Source organism: Mus caroli, unplaced genomic scaffold, assembly GCF_978045245.1.
Source record: "Mus caroli unplaced genomic scaffold, Mus_caroli_1 scaffold_9, whole genome shotgun sequence".
Taxonomy (NCBI): domain Eukaryota; kingdom Metazoa; phylum Chordata; class Mammalia; order Rodentia; family Muridae; genus Mus; species Mus caroli.
The window spans coordinates 72,576,166-72,596,596 of NW_028227264.1; the positions used below are offsets into that span (position 1 = coordinate 72,576,166).

The window sequence follows — 20,431 nt, forward strand, 5'->3', positions numbered from 1 at the left end:
TGTGAGGTAAGAGTCTAGACTCTTATGGGGTCCAAGGAACATAAGCAAACATAAAAATATTATAGGAAAATGCAATTATACTTACAAAATCAAAACTGTGACATCATAGTGCAGATTATGAAAGGATTATCTGAATTTTGTGAGCAAGGGAGTATTTGATTTAAAGTAGAAATTATTTCTTGGCATATTTAAAATGTTGCTGGTTAAGAAAGATGAAGCTTGTGTAAAATTCCTAAAGCACTAATGCTGTTTCTGTTGACGCACATACACAGAAATCTGTCACTGAAATCCTATGATGTTTTTATTCAAGATATCAAAAATATAACTTATTATATAATTCAGCATTCACCTTAAAATCAACATAAAAAGTTAATGCGTAAGAGACAATTTTCTCAGTATTTTCAAATCCGTCCTGTTTATTTCTAAAGGTATTTAAAAATAGTATTTACACAACTTTTATAGAGATATAAAAGACTTGTGTTGTAATAAACATAAGTATTCAGGAAATTCTATATTAGTAAGAGGGCAACTGAGAAACAGGCACAGAAGGTCAATCTCCATAGCACTGCTCCTTTATTGTTCTGAACTGAAAATAGAAAAACAACCCGAGGAGGCTGGAGAGATGGCTCAGCAGTTAAGAGCACTGGCTGTTCTTCCAGAGGTCCTGAGTTCAATGCCCAGCAACCACATGGTGGCTCAAGATCATCTGTAATGGGACCTGATGCCCTCTTCTGGTGTGTCTGAAGACAGCTACATATATACAAATAATTCTTTGAGAGAGAGGGAGAGGAAAGAAAGAGGAAGGGAGGGAGGGAGGGAAGGAGGGAGGGAGGGAACCAATCTGAACCCCAAAACATGGGCACAGAAGTGAACACAGATAGACCAGAACATGCCCAGTGGTGCAGTATCAAATGAATAGCATTCATTTCAAAGATACTAGAGATACAAATAAATCACTACACTGGCGAAAATTCTACTGAAGAAAGTGTGTTGCTATTCAAAGTGTGCCCACTTTTAGATAACAGTTATTTTCTCTTTCTCCATACAAAATTTAAAATGCAAGGTCTTAACCTTTTCAACCTAGAAAAGTGTTCTCAAGACACATTTCACATTGTACTGACAGTATTTCAAAGGGAGTGACATTCTGTAGACACTTTGTCTCCCATATTCCTTAAGTGGGCAGAGCAGTGGACTCTCCAGGACTCCTTTGATTCTCCCCAGCTGCCTCCAGTTCACTGGGCTGAGCAGCAACACATGGTCCTTACCTCATGCCAAACCTCTTCTCCAACTATCCGTGAATAAGGTCTGACCATTGAGAGGGGACGACCAAAACTGTGAAGGGTTTTCAATGCTATGTTTATTATCTTAGTTTTGAGTTTTAAAAACACATTGTCCCCCATAGTGTAACTTCCCTTGGCTCTTTGACAGGAACGTGTGTGTTAAGTTTATATATATTTTCTAGAAAATCATCTGAAATCTTTTAATTAGAATATTGTGTTTTTCTTTGAAGAACTTTACAGTATTAAAAGGAGACCAGGAAAAAAAAAGCAGACCTAATATTTATGGGTAATGAATAATTCATCACAAATTTTATTCCTGTTTTACATTAAAAGTGAGAGGAATACAGTACTGTGCATATGTTCAGTTTATTACTACAAATGAAGTGACTGTAAGATTTTATAGCTGAGATTCGAGGTTCCAATTTTCCTTTCTTCATATTATTTCTTACATCTTGGATCCAATAAAGAATAGAAAATTTGTTATTAAATGACCAGCAGAAGTACATTCAATTAGCTTGTTTCCTAGTCTTTCCTCCTGTTGTCTCTCCATTTACACCTTAATTGTGCTAACATATGTGGCTTTCATTGCTTGTATTTAAATGCTACTTGAATATCTCTTCCTTTAAGGGATTTTCATATAGTGACAAGTATTTATAATAAATTTCAAAACTTAAGTTTCAGACAATAAGCCAAAAATTCATTATACATTAATCCTTTTTGAGTAATGTATTTTTTTCTTTCAAAGACAAAAGATCCAGAGCTCCACCTCTTCCTGAATGATTACACCTCGGTCTTCACTGTGACACCCACTGGTATCACCCGCTACCTCACCCTGCTTCAACCTGTGGACAGGGAGGAACAGCAAACCTACACCTTTCTGGTAAAATATTTAATTTATGTGTATATTAGTGATATACAACATAGCTGAATCTGACATTAAAGTGGACAAGGTGAGGGTTAAGACATGCCATGCCAGGAAGAAGAGAAAACGTCATTATAGTCATCTTCTCTTTTACTCTTTATAAATTATATATTAATTCATATTTATAAACTATATTAATATTTACTCCATGGAGAAAAATATTTTCCCCAAATCTTTACCCTGTAGGAGTGAATGATATAAACTGAAGCCCACGAAATAAAACATTATTTTTAACTTTCGAGGTATGGATGACTTTACAATCTCACTGCACTGGTCCTCCCATCAGAGAACCCCTGGTGCTGTAGAGGGTGCTGCTGACAGACACTGGTGGAAATAATGAATGTTGTTGGCATTCCCCAGCGCACCCAGGAGCCCCAAAGAGTGTCCACACCAGCATGTCAGTAATATTGAGACAAAGACCTTGGCTTTGACTCATTGAAGGAAAAAGGAAGATCATTAGCATTGTGGTTTGTCACTGTATATCATGGGAGAATATAAATGCACCAAACATTTACACATAATCCTTGGCATCATAGAGATAGTACCAAGTTCAATTGTATCCCAATTCCCAAATGAAGGAAAGGAGAAAAGTAGATCACACAAACGCATAAGTTACGGGGCTTTCTTAGGAGTTTATTCTCAAAGAGCCCACAGAGCAGGGAGTGAAGCTTCTAAAATGCTTCATGTGACCATTGCAATATATATATATAGTAGACTGTAGAAGTTGTTCAGGTAAGATAGCCTACAGAGGGCTGCAGTACTGAAGCCTGTTAAGTACTTCTTAATTTTCAATGAAAATTAACTGATTTTGATGAATCACTTATGTCACCATTTGACACGTTAATAGAATAAATCTTACATCTCATATCTAGGGTCTTCAGTTTCTTCACCAATCTAAGAATGTCGATTCAGAAAAGGTGTCTTATATGCAAATTTTATAATCATGAAGAAAAATTCTTCAGTTATACATTAGGCATTGGATAGTAACTGGGACGAGGGATATAGCTCAGTTGATGGAGTACTTCCTCAGTGTGCATGAGGTCTTAGGTTTCGTTTCCATCACTGCATAAAGCAAATATGGTAGTGCATGCTTATAATCCCAGCCCCTTGTTACAGGTGGAAGCAGGAGTATGAGAAGATAAAATTCAGAGTCATCATCTATATTAGTTTGAGATCTGCTGGGACTACATGAATCCTGTCTCAAAAACAGCACCAACAAGAACCAAAATGTAGCTGACTTCTAAATGACAGCAATGTCATTGGTCCATAGAAGCTTCAAAAAACTTCTCAGACCTCATCATTTAAAAGCTATTGTAACTATATGGGGGCTCCTCAGCAATTGTTTCCTTACCACATTAAAACATTTCAGATATTTGTAATTCACGTCTCACTGGTTTGTTTTGTTGACAACATAGCTTAGTGTACTTTTAAATCACATTAAAAATGTGTTCACTTGTCAGAGTAGATTCTTAGCTCTTGTATCAGCCTCTCTACTGCGTTCTGTTTCTCCGCAGATAACAGCGTTTGATGGCGTGCAAGAAAGTGAGCCAGTCATGGTCAATATCCGAGTGATGGATGCAAATGATAACACGCCAACCTTCCCTGAAATCTCCTATGATGTCTATGTTTACACAGACATGAGTCCTGGGGACAGTGTCATTCAGGTAAGACCACTGCATGGCAGGTATGTTTGCAGCAGGCATTTCCAGGGCATCCCTTCCTGCTCTCCCTAGGAAGTAAAAAATGGACTCCAGACACACAGATGGCATGGCAATAGAAATTTCCAAATTGATGCTAGTGTTTCAAATGCAAATAAATATCTTGGGCTGGTAGGTTTGTTCAGTGGGTAAAAGCCACATGACCTGTGTTGGATACCCAGAAACCACCATGGTCAGGCTGAACTACATCAAGAAATCTGCCTGCATACACAGATGCACACATGCATACACTAACAACTAACAGTGAACATACACCACATATATATATACATATATATATACACACACATATATATACATATATACACCATATATATACACATACATACATATACATATACACATACACACACATATATGTATATACATATATATATATATATATATATATGAAATTTGAAGTACCTACTACATATAAACAACTGTGTGACCTGCTCACACTTGGTATTTTTAAGTTTAGAATACTAAATACAATTAATTAGTGTTTTAGCACATAATTTAAATATTCAACTTACCTTTTTCCCTGTTGTGGAAATGGGATAAATGTACTTTGTTGACATACATAAACGATTACATTAATAAATTGGTAGATGTACCTGTTAGATATTGCATACATCAATAAAATCAAATCATTACATCAGAGGAATTTTAGGTTAGAGGGTAAATTGGTTCTTTTGAAACCTTTCAAATCAGACAAAATTTTGTTCTTGATTTGTTTTATTTTCTGCATTTTCTATGTTTACATTTAAATAATTACAAGCCATTGCAAACTTCTTTAGTGTTCTGACTATTTAGGACAGACATGAAAAGGACTTGATAATATCAATATATTGGGAATTTTTAGAATCTGACTTACAGTTGATTCTAGTATTTTCCAATGCAGCTGTTCAACATTTTTCCTGGGGAGCTCAGTTCACTTTAGAGTTTCTGGATGTGCAACTCAAAGGGCAAAACACTTGTAATTAACACTGCACACTCAATTTATTGCATTCTGATGTGCAGCCATGAAGAGACCACTGACCTAGACCTTCTCCAACCCTGAGGGTTAAACCTATCAGATTAAGTAGCTTTTAGGTCAGGGAAGTCATAGTCTTGTATAGCATTTTAGCATCTGGCAAGAGAGTACTGTACATTATTCAAATGCACTAAATAATGGCAAAATAAGTAGGTGTTAAATGTTGGCACATAGCTTGTCATGAAGTGTACAGATCACAGGTTTTGAAATGCCTCCCCTATGGTGTTGTCCTTGGCTCCTCATCTAACTCCATCTCTGGCCTCTATGCCCCAGTTTCTCATTTTCATTTCCTTGAATTATTTCTTCCTCCTGATCTCTTCCTCTCTGTGCATGGTTTTTGTTTTTGAGGTTTTTTTGTTCTTGTTCTTTTGTTTTGGTTTTTTATTTTATTTTATTTGTAATTCATTCTTTACACTCCATATTCCCTTCCCCGCCCCTCCCCAACCACCCTTTGACTGCTCCATATCCCACACCTCCTCCCCAGCCTGACTTTAAATGGATGCCCCCACCCCCCATCCCCACCTGACCTCTAAACTCCCTGGGCCCTACAGTCTCTTGAGAGTTAGGTGCATCATCTCTGAATGAACACAGACCCAGAAGTCCTCTACTGTATGTGTGTTGGGGGCCTCATATCAGCTGGTGAAAGCTGTCTTTTTGGTGATCCAGTGTTTGATAGCTGGTGTGTGCTGTCTGTTTGGTGATCCAGGGTTTGATAGCTGATGTGTGCTGTCTGCTGGTCCATTGTTTGAATATGCATGGCTTTTGTGCTTTGCTATCTTCTCTGTGCCCTTTGGTGTTTTCCTTCTAAGCCAGCATCCTTTAGTTCGGAGGTCAGTAGTTTGCTCTAAGAATTAAGTATCTCCCTGCTTGCATCTCAGAAGCAGAGCAGTTTGTTGGCAACAGTGTGATGTGCTGAGAAAATCTTTCTAATATGATTCCAGGTGTCTCTATGGATGTACAAGCACATACAAAGGCTTGTATATGTATACAAACATACATGCATACAGGCACACAATACACATATCAAAGACAAGCACATGCATGAACACATGCATGCTGATATGTTCACTCACATACTTATGCATATACACATATGCCTATGCATGTATACTCACACACCTATGCATGTACATGCATCTACACATATATGTGAATGGTCACCATCTCAAACACCCGTGAGTGCACACACACATATACACACATCTATACACGATCACACAAATAGACACACACATTTGTGTATGTTCACATACACATACACACACATGTGCATGTATTCACATATATAGATACATACCAGTGAATGTTCATACACATACCTGTACATATTTGTATACACATACATACACACACCTGTGTATATATATGAATGTGTATATATGCATATACACATACAACTGTGCATGTACACACACATCTGTACATTATCACACACACATGTATATACACATATACCTGCCCATGTACACACACCACAAATATTATGCCCACCTACACACACATGCACACATATACTTTCACTATGTATCTTTCCTTCTATTTAATGGTTAAACCCCTTATAAAAATCTGAAATGTCTTCATTTTCCTCTTTTCTAACCGCAGATCCAAACTTTCAGAGTTCATTACCTCTTTGTATTTGCTGGGGCAATGCCAGCACGTTCCAAGAAGACTTCCTGTGCAAGAAATGTATGGTCTGATGAACTGTCATTACCATTACATTATTCAGAATGAGCAGGAAGCCACATAGTCCTTCTATGCAATCTGGTGGTTTCTTGAGTCTTATGAAAAGGAATAATGCAAAGAGGGTGTGAGAATCTTTCTGCAGGTTCTCTGCTCTGTGAGTGATCATAATGGGAAGGCTTCCTGTTCTTCAAGTACTTGTGTGGCACTTCTACTGAGGGGTTAGTTCTGGCTCATTTATTTTGAGAGGAGACCTGTAATCAGTCCATTTGCATATCCATAGCACCTGTGTGTGGTAGTTGATTAACAGAGTAGGCGTTGAATGTATGTATTTGAGACTGATGGAAACCAGCATCTGGGAACGGAGATTCAAGATGAGCGTGTGTAAGTCCGCTTAATGTCTATTCAATCCATGGCAAGGCACAGTTTTCTTTAAAGATGCATCTTTCAAAGGTAGCAGATAAGGGAATGACAATTATTTTCATGTTTTTATTTAATTAGACCTGATTCTCATCTCTATAATGATGTAATTAGGAATAAAAGTAAGTTTATATAGAAAACCAGCCAGCAGGGACCGGGAGAGTTTAACTAAGAAAACGATAGTAATTATATGGTGAAGCATAGCTCAAAAATGTTTGCCCTCAGGGATCAAAAGCTTATTTCCGGCATTTGAGGTCTACAAAAGTTAATTTCCCTTATGTATCTGTTTCTAAAACAGATCTGCTTTGCATTCAAAGATTTATATTGTGTGTATTTCCCTGAACTGTGGAGATTATGAAGACAGACTTGTTTGTGTCTGTATGCCTTCAAGTTTTTTTTTTAATTATTTAAAAGCCAGGAATTTAAGGTTCATAATTAGTATTTCTTATGTTACTCCTGGTGTGCACCGAAAGAACTGTGTAAATTATCCAGCAAGAGACCAGAGATACAAATGAAATTGATTTCCTAGGGAGACAAATGCTGAAAACAAAGCAAAGAGATTCAGAACTACAATCTGTGAATGCCGTGTGGGGTTCTTTCTGACTCATTTCTGTAGCCCTCTTGTCATTGACACCCCTGACCTGCCAAAGATCAGCCAGATGGCTTGTGGCTTAATAACGTGGTGTTGATTGAATGACAGTCTTAAAAATAAAAGGCGACAACAAGCACCTTCCCAAAAATGTGAGTCTTTGTAACAAGTGCTGTTATTGCGATGTCAGTGTCCCTATATTTCAGCCTGTCGTAAGAACTCAGGTCCACCATTGACTATAGTCAATGTTTTTTAATAGGTGGTATCTATTCCCTCCTATAGGAAGTGGATAGGTTGTACATGAGGAGGGAAATCAGAACCATCTCAATGCATTCAGTTATAAACTACCCCTATGGGTTTATAGTGTCTGCCTTCTTGAATGAATCTTGGATGAATGAACAACAAGGCAAACTTTAGGGACTATTCTCTTGAAGTAGCTCTTTAGCCTTCTGTATCTAGACTGGAATATAAACATTAAACCCAGATAAAATTCTTTTGGTCTTTAGTCTAGGCTGGCCATGGACTCACTAAATAGCAGACTATGCCATTGAATTGCTGATCCTCCTGGCTCCATATAGCAGATGCTGGGATTCTAGGCATGTGCCACTATGTTGATTTTATGCTGTGCTGAAAGGTAACCCAGCACTTTAGGCATGCTAGGCAAATACTCTATGAGCTAATCTGTACCTATATAGGTCTTTATTCCATTTCCTTAGTCTGTCCATTCACCTTATGGACAAAATTATCTGGAGGTATCCATCAATGCACATATCTACACAGCTATAGTGATATGTCTGCTCTCTGTCTGCCTTTATCTCTGATCTGTATGACCCAAACTTCACTGGTCAACACTGCCATAATCACATGGAACCACACACCTCATCAGGCAACCATCGAATGTCAAACTCGAAATCCTGTCTTTTAGTCCTCTATCTATGTGACACCTGTTACTGATCCGGTGGACAGGAGATCCTCCTGGCTGATTAAAACTTTATGACACTGTCAGGAAAGTTAGCTTTTGGAAAGGCGGGTACAAATACATGCTTTTGAGAGATTGATGTTATGAGCTCTTTCATAATAATTGTGTAATGCATCCAGACACCAGTTCTACTTGGAGAGAGAGAGTCAAAACAGTAGACACGTGAAACATTTGCTTTCATTTTACAATTATCGAAAAAAAAATGTTGCCATGTTCTATCAACACTGTTAATGTGTAAGGCTTTTCTATGGTTTTGCATATTTGGTTCTTGTGTGACAACTTTTCTATTAGAGATTTACCCTTTCCCAGGGTACCTGCTTTTGGAACAAAAGTCAATCTGACTATAGCTTTTGAATCTGCCTGTGTCAGAGTGCAGAACCTGGTACAAGTTCAGATTGCAGTATGCATGTCAGTTTTTCTATCAATTGCTCGGGAAAGAATTATCCTGGATAGAAAAGAAATTTAGATTTGGCTTTGCAAATCTGAGGTTTCCTCAAAATAATAGGAAGAGATCCTGGTATAGGCAAGCTGTTGATGCTCATGAGAAGGTTTGATGAAAGCCTCCTTTGAGAACTCCTTATTTAATATAATAAAAAGTGGAGGCTGAATGTGAGAGAATTAAATAACATCAGAGCAGTTCAGGTCTCTGACTCTCATCTCAGAATCTGACTTTGTGAATCAGTGAAACTCTAATACATGATTTTGAAATTTCCAGAGAAAATGAAGCACACACTTCAAACACCCCCACGGCTTAATGTCTTCTCACAATATCATTCCTTGTTTTTCTTTCCTCTGACAGTTCCTAAGAGATAAACACACACACTACTGATGCTTAGGCATCTAACTCACAATAGATCTAATACATGATAGATCATATATAACCCATGATAGCTGAGAGTTATACATTGTTAAACACATACTCTATTGAGGGACCCAACATCTTCAACTATTTGACTTCAATTGGTTGAGACACAGTCAGTAGCCCGTTATACTTTTAAGCTTCAAAGACACAGTTTATCTGATCAAGATAAATGATGCTGGGTGCAGAAACTCCAACTTGGTGATAATCCTGGGGTATCAGAACCAGGGTCAAGTTTACATAGCTTCAAGAAAGGACTCAACACTGGAAATCTCATATTCTACAGCAATAGGACCTCTAGGGTTCACTCTTTAGTTCTTCTAAGATATATGAGCACAGAACATGTTCGCTAAGGTATTTCTTATCATTTTTATCACCATAAAATTAAGTCTGAGATGTCTGAAGCATAAGAGTAGCCAGCAAAATGGGTGCAGCTCATAATGCATTTCAACTGGAAAACAGCTGGAATTTCCTGCAGGAGATGCTCTACAAAGTTCAGGCAAAATTTCCTTAGTATTCAAACATTCACTTTTCACTGAAAATCTTTTTCTGCCTTCTATTCATTATAGTCTTTAATCAGTATTGGCAGAACCCCTCAACATGTTTGTTTCCTAAGGCCAGTATCCATTCTTCTCCTGGTTAATCTGTCTCTATTGATAATTATCTATCATATGAGACTTAAGTTATGTCCCAGTTCACATTTCTGCCCTGGAGATCTGTATCTACTCTGCTAGCTACATAATGAAAAAGGAATCCTTTATTGCAATGAAGAGCAAAGGAAGACATGTGTTAGATACTTAGCTCAACAGTCTCCAATTATTTAACATACCATGGGATTTTCTCAGCTTTTCCATAAGATTACTTTTAAAGTATTTCTTAGGTGACTCTGGTTTTTGTATGGTTGGTTGGGCTAACCAGACACCATCTTGCATGTATAGAATTTTATTATCCAGAAAGGCAAAGAATCAGTATCACTGGACTAGCCAAGTGACTGAAGAAAAAGCTCCATGTGGTGTGGAATTGTCTAACCAAACCAAAGGTGTGTGTGCCAGTGGGTACATCACAGCACAAAACTCATAGGAAAGGTACAGATGAATTTCTCCTTCCAGGAAATATCAGCCTTCTACCACCAAATACTTGCAAACTGTGAACTTGCTTCTTGTTGCTTCCTGCTGCTCTTTCATGAGGAAGAGCCCGCTCTCATGTAAGCCCAGCTTGCTGAGAATTTATCACCAACTGGATACTGAGTTACATTGACTAATGTTCCTATATTTATTGAAATGTACATTGTAAGAATATCTCCTTATATTTAACTTTTAGGGCATTTTTGCAGGGTAGTTCATTAAATGGAAGGGTTGAATTTTACCCCCCCCCAACAAATTTGAATATGTTTTGCATCTGGCCTTTATTGTTTATAAATAGTAGTCAGTCAAACAACATACTTTATTTTTGCAAATTAAAATTTCAACCTTCTTGCTTTCAAAACATTCTCTTCCTTTTCCAGTGGTCTATGAATTATGGATCCGTCTGTGTTTTTATACTTTTGGGAATAATTAAACATTTGAATATTCATTACTTTTTTTTCTGAGTTCAATTCATTGAGACTCCTCTGATACTCTGTTACATGGATTCCTAGGCTCTGCCTCTGCCCTGGTGAACCAAGATTTTATAAAACTCTAGGTCAGAGAAACATTGCAACCTGGAAATCGGATAGAGTTTTTCCATCCCCATCCCTACATCCCCACCCCCACCCCTGTCACCTGGTCAAGAATCCCTTACCTTTCATGTCTCCTGCTAGTAAATTTACAGCTTTTCACTTTTCACTCTGCTCTGTCCCTGCAGCAGGGCGGAGCTGAGCTGGCTTCTGCTTCTGCTTTACTTCAGGTCAAGTGAGCTTTTCACTCATCTTTTTGGAAAGAGGGTTCACCTGATATCTCAAACCACCACTGCCCAAAGTCCTGTCTCTGATAGGCTTCCCTTTCCTATAAAACATTCATTTGAAGTGGGAGATATTAGGCCAAATAGAAATAGCGGAACAGATTTTTTTTTTTCGAGACAGGGTTTCTCTGTGTAGCTCTGGCTGTCCTAGAACTCACTCTGTAGACCAGACTGGCCTCAACTCAGAAATCCACCTGTCTCTGCCTCCCAAGTGCTGGATTTAAAGGCATGTGCCACCACTGCCCAGCAATGTATTTATTTTTTTATTTTTATTTATTTTTTTATATGCATTGATGTGTTGCATGTATGTCTGTGTGAGGGTGCCAGATCTTGCAGTTACAAACAGTGTGAGCTGACACGTAGGTGTGGGAATTGAACCAGGGTCCTCTGGAAGAGCAGTTGGTGCTCTTAACAGCTGAGCCATCATCTCTCCCGGAACAGAATTTTGAAGATGGAATGCACCTGGGAGGGAAAAGATACAGAATATTACTGTGCTCCTGTTTCAATGAGGAAAAGAAACTTTTTAATGCTACAACCACAATGGCTATTTCCCTGTATTAGGTATATGTTGAATAGAATTAGGAGGAAAAATTCTGTTTTGAGATAACTACAATCCAGTACATTAATTTTATGACTCAATCTCTATATTAGGCAGTAATATATATCTAAAATATTATACAAACAATAGAGTGTTGGCATATAGTAAGTTGTTCTGTTTAATTAAAATAAAGAAAATACTGCCTGAGAAAATTGGAACATTGCGAGTTCTTTCATATAAAGACAATCCTGTGGCCTAGGATATTATCCCTGAAGAACTATTTTCTTGTTTTCTCACAAACAGACCAAACCAAGAAAACAATGGGGAAAGCAGAGCAATCTCTTTTATTAAAATGCAGAACAAAAAAAAATGGGGGTCTCAGCATGACCTTACTGGAAGCAGGCTGATGCACAGTCCAATCTGTGTCTACCTGTGTTCTTTTGTGTGATTCGAATTTGTTCCCTGTTGAGATTCAAATAAATGACATTCAGAGAGGATCTAAAATTCTAAGGAAAGCAGAAGAAGCCTCCTCATTGAATATTAATATATATATATATACATATACATATATATATGTATATATATAATATATATCACACCAGACACCTATAATATAGAATACAAAGGTAGACAGGAAATAAGTCTTCATTCTTTATTTTACTGTTCATAATTTGGTCCAACCTTTTCATCCCCACATCTACTCTGTTATCTAAATCAGGTGTGCAAAGTTTTGGTTCATATTTTAGTGTGTACATGGGAGATTATCCATAATTTCATCATCAAAAGTAAGTCCTATGCAGACTAGACATATGCCTAAGTATGTAAGTGCACTTACTGTTCCTACAGATCCAGTTCCCAGCACCTACGTGGCAGCTTATGAGTCCAATTCCAGGGTATCTGTTAGCCTCTTCTGGTTTTCAAGGCACCATGCATGCATGAAGTACACACACACACACACACACACACGCACACTCACACGCACGCACACACACATGGAAACACTGAAAAGAAAGTAAGTTGAAATATTTAAAATGTATCACTGAAAAGACTCAGCCAGTAATGGCATCTGCCATCAATCAGTGAACACAAGTTTAGTCTGTAGTAATACACGGTGGAAGAAGCAAAGCAAATCCTAATGGTTATCTTCTCACCTCTACAAGCATTCCATTGCGTGTACACACACACACACACACACAAACAGACATACATTGAATATAAAATTTAAAAATAAGCATTAAACCAGTTCCCTTCCATCGTTTGCCTCTTGCAAGCATACTTTCTAACAAAAAGCTTGTCAGTATCTCCAGTCTTTCCAACCCTAAACACCAAAAACAACTACACTGGAGGAAACAGGTTGGAGGCTCCTCTGCGGGTTGCCCCTGTCACATGAGGCTTCAGTATATTGTGCATGTCAGTTGAGAGTCCTCTGTGCATTGTGCGTGTCACATGAATCAACCCCATCCCTTTGGAGTTCTGGCAGAGAGGTTTCCAAAGACTTATTGTTGTCTAGGGAGTCCTTCGTCAGCACGCTCGCAGTACTGTCTGTAGTTTCCTTGTGAGCTTGAGTTTTCAATTCCATGCTGCCCTCCCTGAACGTGTTCAGTTCCAGCTATCGCGTGTAGCTTCTCGACAGAGATAAGTCTTTAGAAATGCTCTGTTTGCTGTTTGTCATCATGCAAACACACTAGTATGCATGAACATACAACACAGGGCAAAAGCAAGAGTGACATACTCACACATGTGAGCAAGCACATGATGCAGAAGAACCACGCTCTACGGTAAAGGTGACAATGTGGAATCTGGACAAGCAATGAATATCATTCTGGCAGTGTGGGTATTCACACCTGCATCGCTCACATGAGGTGGTGCTCTGTGTGACAAGCACCATGGCTCCATCATCCCTGGCCTTCCTAGTTCCGTTTTAATCTCCCAGAATTGCCTTCACCGATGCAGTGCTTCTGTGTAGTGCGCATGTCATCTGCAGTCTGTACACAGAGCACAATGGTGCTTTATTCTTGTCCTTTACCCTTTCCCTCTTGCCATACCCTCATCTTTCAGATACTGCGGCAAGTGGAGCCCATGCTTAAGCAACTTTGTATCAACACTATCACTTGTTAGCCGTTTCTTGTGTTTCTTTTAAAATTAAGTTAGTATAAGAATGTTAGCATGGATTTATTTGTTTCTTTTTTTCTCATCTGGCTGCAAATTCCTCAAGCACAGGACTCTGCATCATTTGTGAACTTTTGTATCTCAAATTTCTCATAGATACTCCTGTGTTGCCTTGTAGCTTTGTAGTATTTGTCACTTATTCTGAAATGGATGCTTCCTTCATATGATGACTAGCTCCCAATAGAGATTAGAATCTAATTCAGTTATCATCATCATCATCACTGAGGCCTTGTGTAGCATACTTTTATAACTCTCTTCCTATGTAATCATGGAGTATTTATCAAAATTATGGAACCCAAGTTTCTATGTTTTAAGATGTGATCCATCTACAATGTATTTTGTAAATTTATCTTCATCACAGAAAGTGCCTCATAACTGAACATTAGTAGATGGATATTGTTCTAAATATCACCAGAATTTAACCAAATGACTAATATTTTCTGTATAGCTGGTTCAAATAGTCAACTTAGATAGCACACAGAATATTGGCAGACATTATAAAAAGGAAAGCACCATAAAAAGTATTTGATTTAAAATCCAGATAAGTTTAATTTTATGCTACAAAAATGAGCACATTAAAAATTGTGCCATTTGTTTTCATCACCCACCAAGCATCTTATAATTTATCTATAAAAATAATGCTACTATCTTAATGTCTCTGCCATTTATAATGAGTACTTAGCCACAGATGGTCAGATAATTTTGTGATCACATTTACCACATACCAACATATCTGGACATAGTCATTCGACACAAGGATTGTGGCACAAGCCAAGAGCATAACTGTTAAGATGTGTTGACTTGCAGTGGATGTTTCAAAGTTTGTAGTTTCTTGTTCAAGGAATTGAAAGAAAAGCCACATAAATTTGCAAAAGTAGAAAGGAAACTTTATCTAAAGCAAGACAATAGAAAGGACAAGCACATAACACAAGGCAGAAAGCAACAATGTGGAGAAGAAGCTCAGGCCCATGACTATTGTTTGGGGTTTCCCATTCAGGGATTCAGGAGGGGAAACCTGAGACCAGCGGCAGGGTTTGGATGATTCTCTGACTTGATCAACATATTAAGCTATTTATCTATTGCCCATGTTGTTTCTCATGATGCATATAAGGTTCAGTGGAGGAAACACAGTTTTGTCTTATTGATCCTGTACCCCAAACTAGTTTAGGCCAGATTTGCTTTTCTGGTCTCCTATCAGAGTGTGAGGAGAGTACATTAAAGTAGGGCCTCAAAGTTGCTAGGGCCTTGTTTGGAGACGCATGGGGGAATGCATCCTGCCTGAAAGTGGGGGTGCAAGGGTGTCAAACTCATTATTGGAAGAGAGGGGTGTGCCCAGCACAAACCAAGAAGAGTTTCATATTACTAAATTATTCCTCAGCTAATGTGCCCTACAGCTGGCTATAAAACGCTTTTTTTTTTTTTTTTTTTTTTTTTTGCTTTGGGAATTATGTTTTCTTTTTTTCCTTTGTCCCCTATACCCTCCCCTCGCCCTGCTCCCCTACCCACCCACTCCCACTTCTTGGCCCTGGCATCCCCCTGTACTGGGGCATATAAAGTTTGCAAGACCTAGGGGCCTCTCTTCGCAATGCTGGCCAACTAGGCCATCTTCTGCTACATATGCAGCTAGAGACACAAGCTCTGGGGGTACTGGTTAGTTCATAATGTTGTTCCACCTATACGGTTGCAGACTCCTTCAGCTCCTTGGGTACTTTCTCTAGCTCCTCCATTGGTGGCCCTGTGTTCCATCCAAAAGCTGACTATGAGCATCCACTTCTGTATTTGCCAGGCACTGGCATAGCCTCACAAGACAGAGCTATATCAGGGTCCTGTCAGCAAAGTCTTTCTGGCATATGCAATAATGTCTGAGTTTGGTGGTTATATATGGGATGGATCCCCAGGTAGGGCAGTCTCTGGATGGTCTTTGCTTCCGTCTTAACTATGAACTTTGTAATTCCTTCCATGGGTATTTTTTCCCCATTCTAAGAAGGAAAGAAGTATCCACACTTTGGTCTTCCTTCTTGAGTTTCATGTGTTTTGCTAATTGTATCTTGGATATTCTAAGTTTCTGGGTTAATAACCGCTTATCAGTGAGTGCATACCATGTGTGTTCTTTTCTGATTGGGTTACTTCACTCCGAATGATATCCTCCAGATGCATCCATTTGCCTAAGAATTTCATGAATTCGTTGTATAAAACTCTTTTTATATAAAATTTAGGATTATTATTCATAAAATGACATACTTTCAGATCCAAATAACAATTTTTTAAGGTAGAGTTGACTGGTGTTTCAAGAAATCTCAGTATCAAATTCAGCCTTAGGCATAACTGTATATGAGGCTATTAGTACCAGTGCTGCTTCTACTTATTTCCTGGGCCTGCTTTATCTGGGTAGAAGTTTATCTCAGCTCAGGGCAGACAGCATCAGTAGCAATATCCATGAAGCCGTGGCTCAGCCTCACTACAGTGGCTTATAGGAGCTGGGTGTTGACATCACACACACACACACACACACACACACACACACACACACACACACACGGATTGGGAAGTGATTAACTACTCAACAAAAGAACAAACAAACAAAAAACAAAACAAACAAAAACCAACTAACTCTCTATGGCTCAGCTATCTCATTGTGCCTCTTCTTCTCCCTCTTATATGTTTTTTCCACTTTCATGGCGGCTCCTTCCTTTCTCCTTGTGGTCTGAAGCCCAAGAAACTGAAATCCTGCCTCTGTCTCTTCTCCTCAGCTAGTGGCTGCTGGCATCTTTATTTACCAATCAGAATTAACTGGGGAGCAGGGTCCCTCAGTGTCTTAAGTGCAGACTCTCTCATCTTTGGAGCAGTTTGGGGGGACCTAAATTAGCATTAGAATACAAGCAGCATTAGGCCGACCCATTACATTTCCCCTTTTTGTCCAATTAAAAAAAGGCTCTTTTCTCTCAGATATAAATTGAACACAATTATAACAATTATAAGGTATGATATATACTTATAACATCCAGTCTATCAGATTTGGCAGTTTAGATAAAGTATTCTATTTTTTGCAATATTCATTACTTTCATTAAGTTCTTAAGCTTTCCACAAGCTGATAGTGTAGAGGGGTTAGCTGCAGCATCTGCAGAATAGGTTAGCTCCTCTGTGCTAAGCCGACTGTAGATATAGATATTTTCTTACCACTTGTGTTTCTGTAGCCCTGTTTGGTATTTATAGCACCTCCCATATGGGTGCCTAGTTCAATTTAATTATCATCTATCACTGACTCCTTTCAGAACTCATTTATAAAAATGTTAAATAAAACCATCAGTAATACCTGTGTCCCCCAAGCTCACTCCCTGGCTCCTCTTCTTAAATGGATACACTGCCATTTATCATTAAATCTCTTTAGCCAATTTAATTCCCAAGAAAAATGTTAATATTGAATCCTCTCTGAGCTGAGTTTTAATTAAGATTTCCTAAGACATTTTGTGTAAGTGATTTACTATAATCAAAACTGCTATCTCCTCTTCAGTCCCCATCAGTCCCTACCCTTTATCTTCATACGAAAGATCAAGACTTTGTATGACAGGACCATTCCCCCCAAATACACATCATCCATTTGACTGTTTCTGAAAATAGAGCCCTTCTCCCTTTCCTTTAAGTCTATGTCTGTCATGCCCACAAAAGTCCCCAAATTATTTCAGGAAATGTCTTTCTGGGTGGCAGCCACATCTGCCTACCTGAAATGCCAACCTTTGGATGTAGCATCCTTAATGTCAGTCTCTAAATTTCCTTTTGTCTTCTCTATTTTTGTTGTTGCTATTTCTGTGCCCACCACCACCCCAAGTGCAGGGAATAATTAAAAATGTAATTAAAGCAACGGCAAGATGGATGGATCACGTAAAGGTACTCTCTGTCAAGCCTGACAGCCTGAATTTCATCCTAGAACCCTTGTGAAAGAAAGAGAAAACCATTCCTGAAAACTGTCCTCTAACTTACACACACATACACCACGCACACACATACACTAAACACACTAAATACAGTTATAAAAGAAATAGAAAACCAACTCCTAAAAGTTACCCTCAAACCTATACATACTACAGACATACACACACACACAAACACACTAAACACAGTTATAAAAGAAATAGAAAACCAACTCCTAAAAGTTACCCTCTAAACTATACATACTACACACACACCCCCTAAACACACAGTTATAAAAGAAATAGAAAACTGACTCCTAAAAGTTACCCTCTAATCTATACATACTACACACATACACAACCACATATACACAGTACACACACACACAACACACACACAGAGTTATAAAATAGGATCAGGACTAGAACATGCCACATGCCGCCTCAGTCATGGATGGGTATATGAACAATTGGTTGGCATTTTCCTGGCGATATTAAACGAGAACCATTTGTTAACATTGCCTCTCCCTGAGTCCTGCATTTGAAGTTTCAAGTTCAGTCTACAACATTCAGATCTTCTCAAACAATATCACCTAATTCCACCAAAGGACTCTAAACACTGAAGATCTGGGACTTCAGAGCAATAGATATTAACAAAACACAAGGGAAAGTGGCCAAGGAAGACAAACGTGGGCTAACTGGTTACAGTTTGTCCTTAGCCTAAAGACAAGTTTTGCATTCCTTTCTGGATAAAGTGAGGCCAAGCTCTTCTTGCCTTCCTATACTACTTCAGCAAAAATGGAAACAGCATTCTGTGAGAGCTTATGAAGCAGTTCTTAATAACATCTCCTTCAAGGATCACTCTTTCCCTTCTATGTAAATGTACATCTATCAAGAAGTGGAAAAGCCTTGTTTAACACAATAAACCACCATCGCTTTAATATCACTTTATGGAAATGAATAATGGCCAGTCTCCTCTTGCAGGCAGTCAGCAACTGTTGCCTGCAAGTAATCTGGGATGTGTGCACATCAAGTCTACAGGCACTTATCTGCTGTCATCTCAGTGGCTCCAAAACCAACTCTCTTTTCTTAAAAGAAAATGGTTTTTGTAGGGTGGGCTTTATCAGTCCATCATACGCCGGTGGGGGAGGGGGTGGTTATGAGGCAGGAGAATACTGCAGATGAGAGAACGAGGTAACATACACAGCAGCAATAAAGCCAACTTTGATCTTTCATTTTGTCCTGGTCTCAGACTACAGTGATATATGTTTATGTGTAAAGAATGAAAGGTAAGATAGAAAACTGATCCCATATAGGAATATTAGATTTTATGTAAAGCTTTCTTCCCCCTCCCCATTTGATTAAATTAGAATAAAGACCGTCTTCAATATTAAAAAAAAAACAAAAACCTGTTCTGAATGTGGTCACAAAGGGACAAAATGACAATATTGGTCCCTGTGGTGACTCGGTGCCATAACAAAACACAAAAACAGTGGAAACATTTGCATACCAATTGCATTGTACAGTAGCCTCAGTCTGAAATCAGCTCCTTGTGTTTGGTGGGAGCTGCACCACAGTGAAATCCTAACAAGATTTGTATTGTGCCTTTTCAATTCCAGCTGACAGCGGTAGATGCTGATGAAGGCTCTAATGGGGAGATCTCCTATGAAATCCTGGTGGGGGGCAAGGGAGACTTCGTGATCAACAAGACCACAGGGCTGGTGAGCATTGCAGCAGGCGTGGAGCTGATCGTGGGACAGACGTATGCGCTCACAGTGCAGGCTTCGGACAACGCCCCGCCTGCAGAGAGAAGGTGACTCCACCAGGCCCTGTAGTTCTATAGAAAAATTACTATATTTATACACTATCATTACTGAGGGGCTAGTATAAAAACGTCACCTCTTGTTATGTTCAGCTAAGCTTTTATTTAAAAAAAAGCCTTCAATATGCTTCAGTTTATTTTATAATATATATTTTTTAATTGAACACATTGTATGTATAGTCAATAGATCTGGCCTGATTTATTATATTTATATATAGTCAATATACTATAGTTACCATGATACAAGGGGTGTAAATCACCCATGGATTGTGACATTAGCCACCTCTTTGTGAGGAATAGGCTAAAGAACTCCCATGAGAAACCAGGGCATCACTCACACAGGGATTATTGATGTGCTAATTTTTATTTGTATGTATGTATGTTTATATGTGGTGTGTGTGTGTGTGCGTGGTATTTTCTTACTGTGCTCCCATTATGTATACTATACATTATAAAAGAAGAGCAGTAACAGTAATGATAAAATCCAATTATTATACCAATACAGTAGTACAACATGCCAGCATCACACACTTACACCTTGAGGTCTTTATTAAATAAAAAAAAAGGTTTCAAAAAACAGAGTCTCATCAAAC

General features: G+C 38.5%; 1 protein-coding gene across 3 annotated transcripts in view; it reads left to right on the forward strand.

Annotated features, from left to right (window-relative positions):
* Positions 1 to 20,431, forward strand: part of Pcdh15 (protocadherin related 15) — a 933,441-nt gene that overhangs the window by 622,550 nt on the left and 290,460 nt on the right. For all 3 annotated transcript variants that reach the window (XM_085842876.1, XM_085842877.1, XM_085842878.1), the window contains 3 exons: positions 2,026 to 2,160; positions 3,717 to 3,866; positions 19,636 to 19,829. In XM_085842876.1, the coding sequence (XP_085699002.1) occupies positions 2,026 to 2,160; positions 3,717 to 3,866; positions 19,636 to 19,829 (479 nt within the window). The remainder of the gene's footprint in view (positions 1 to 2,025; positions 2,161 to 3,716; positions 3,867 to 19,635; positions 19,830 to 20,431) is intronic.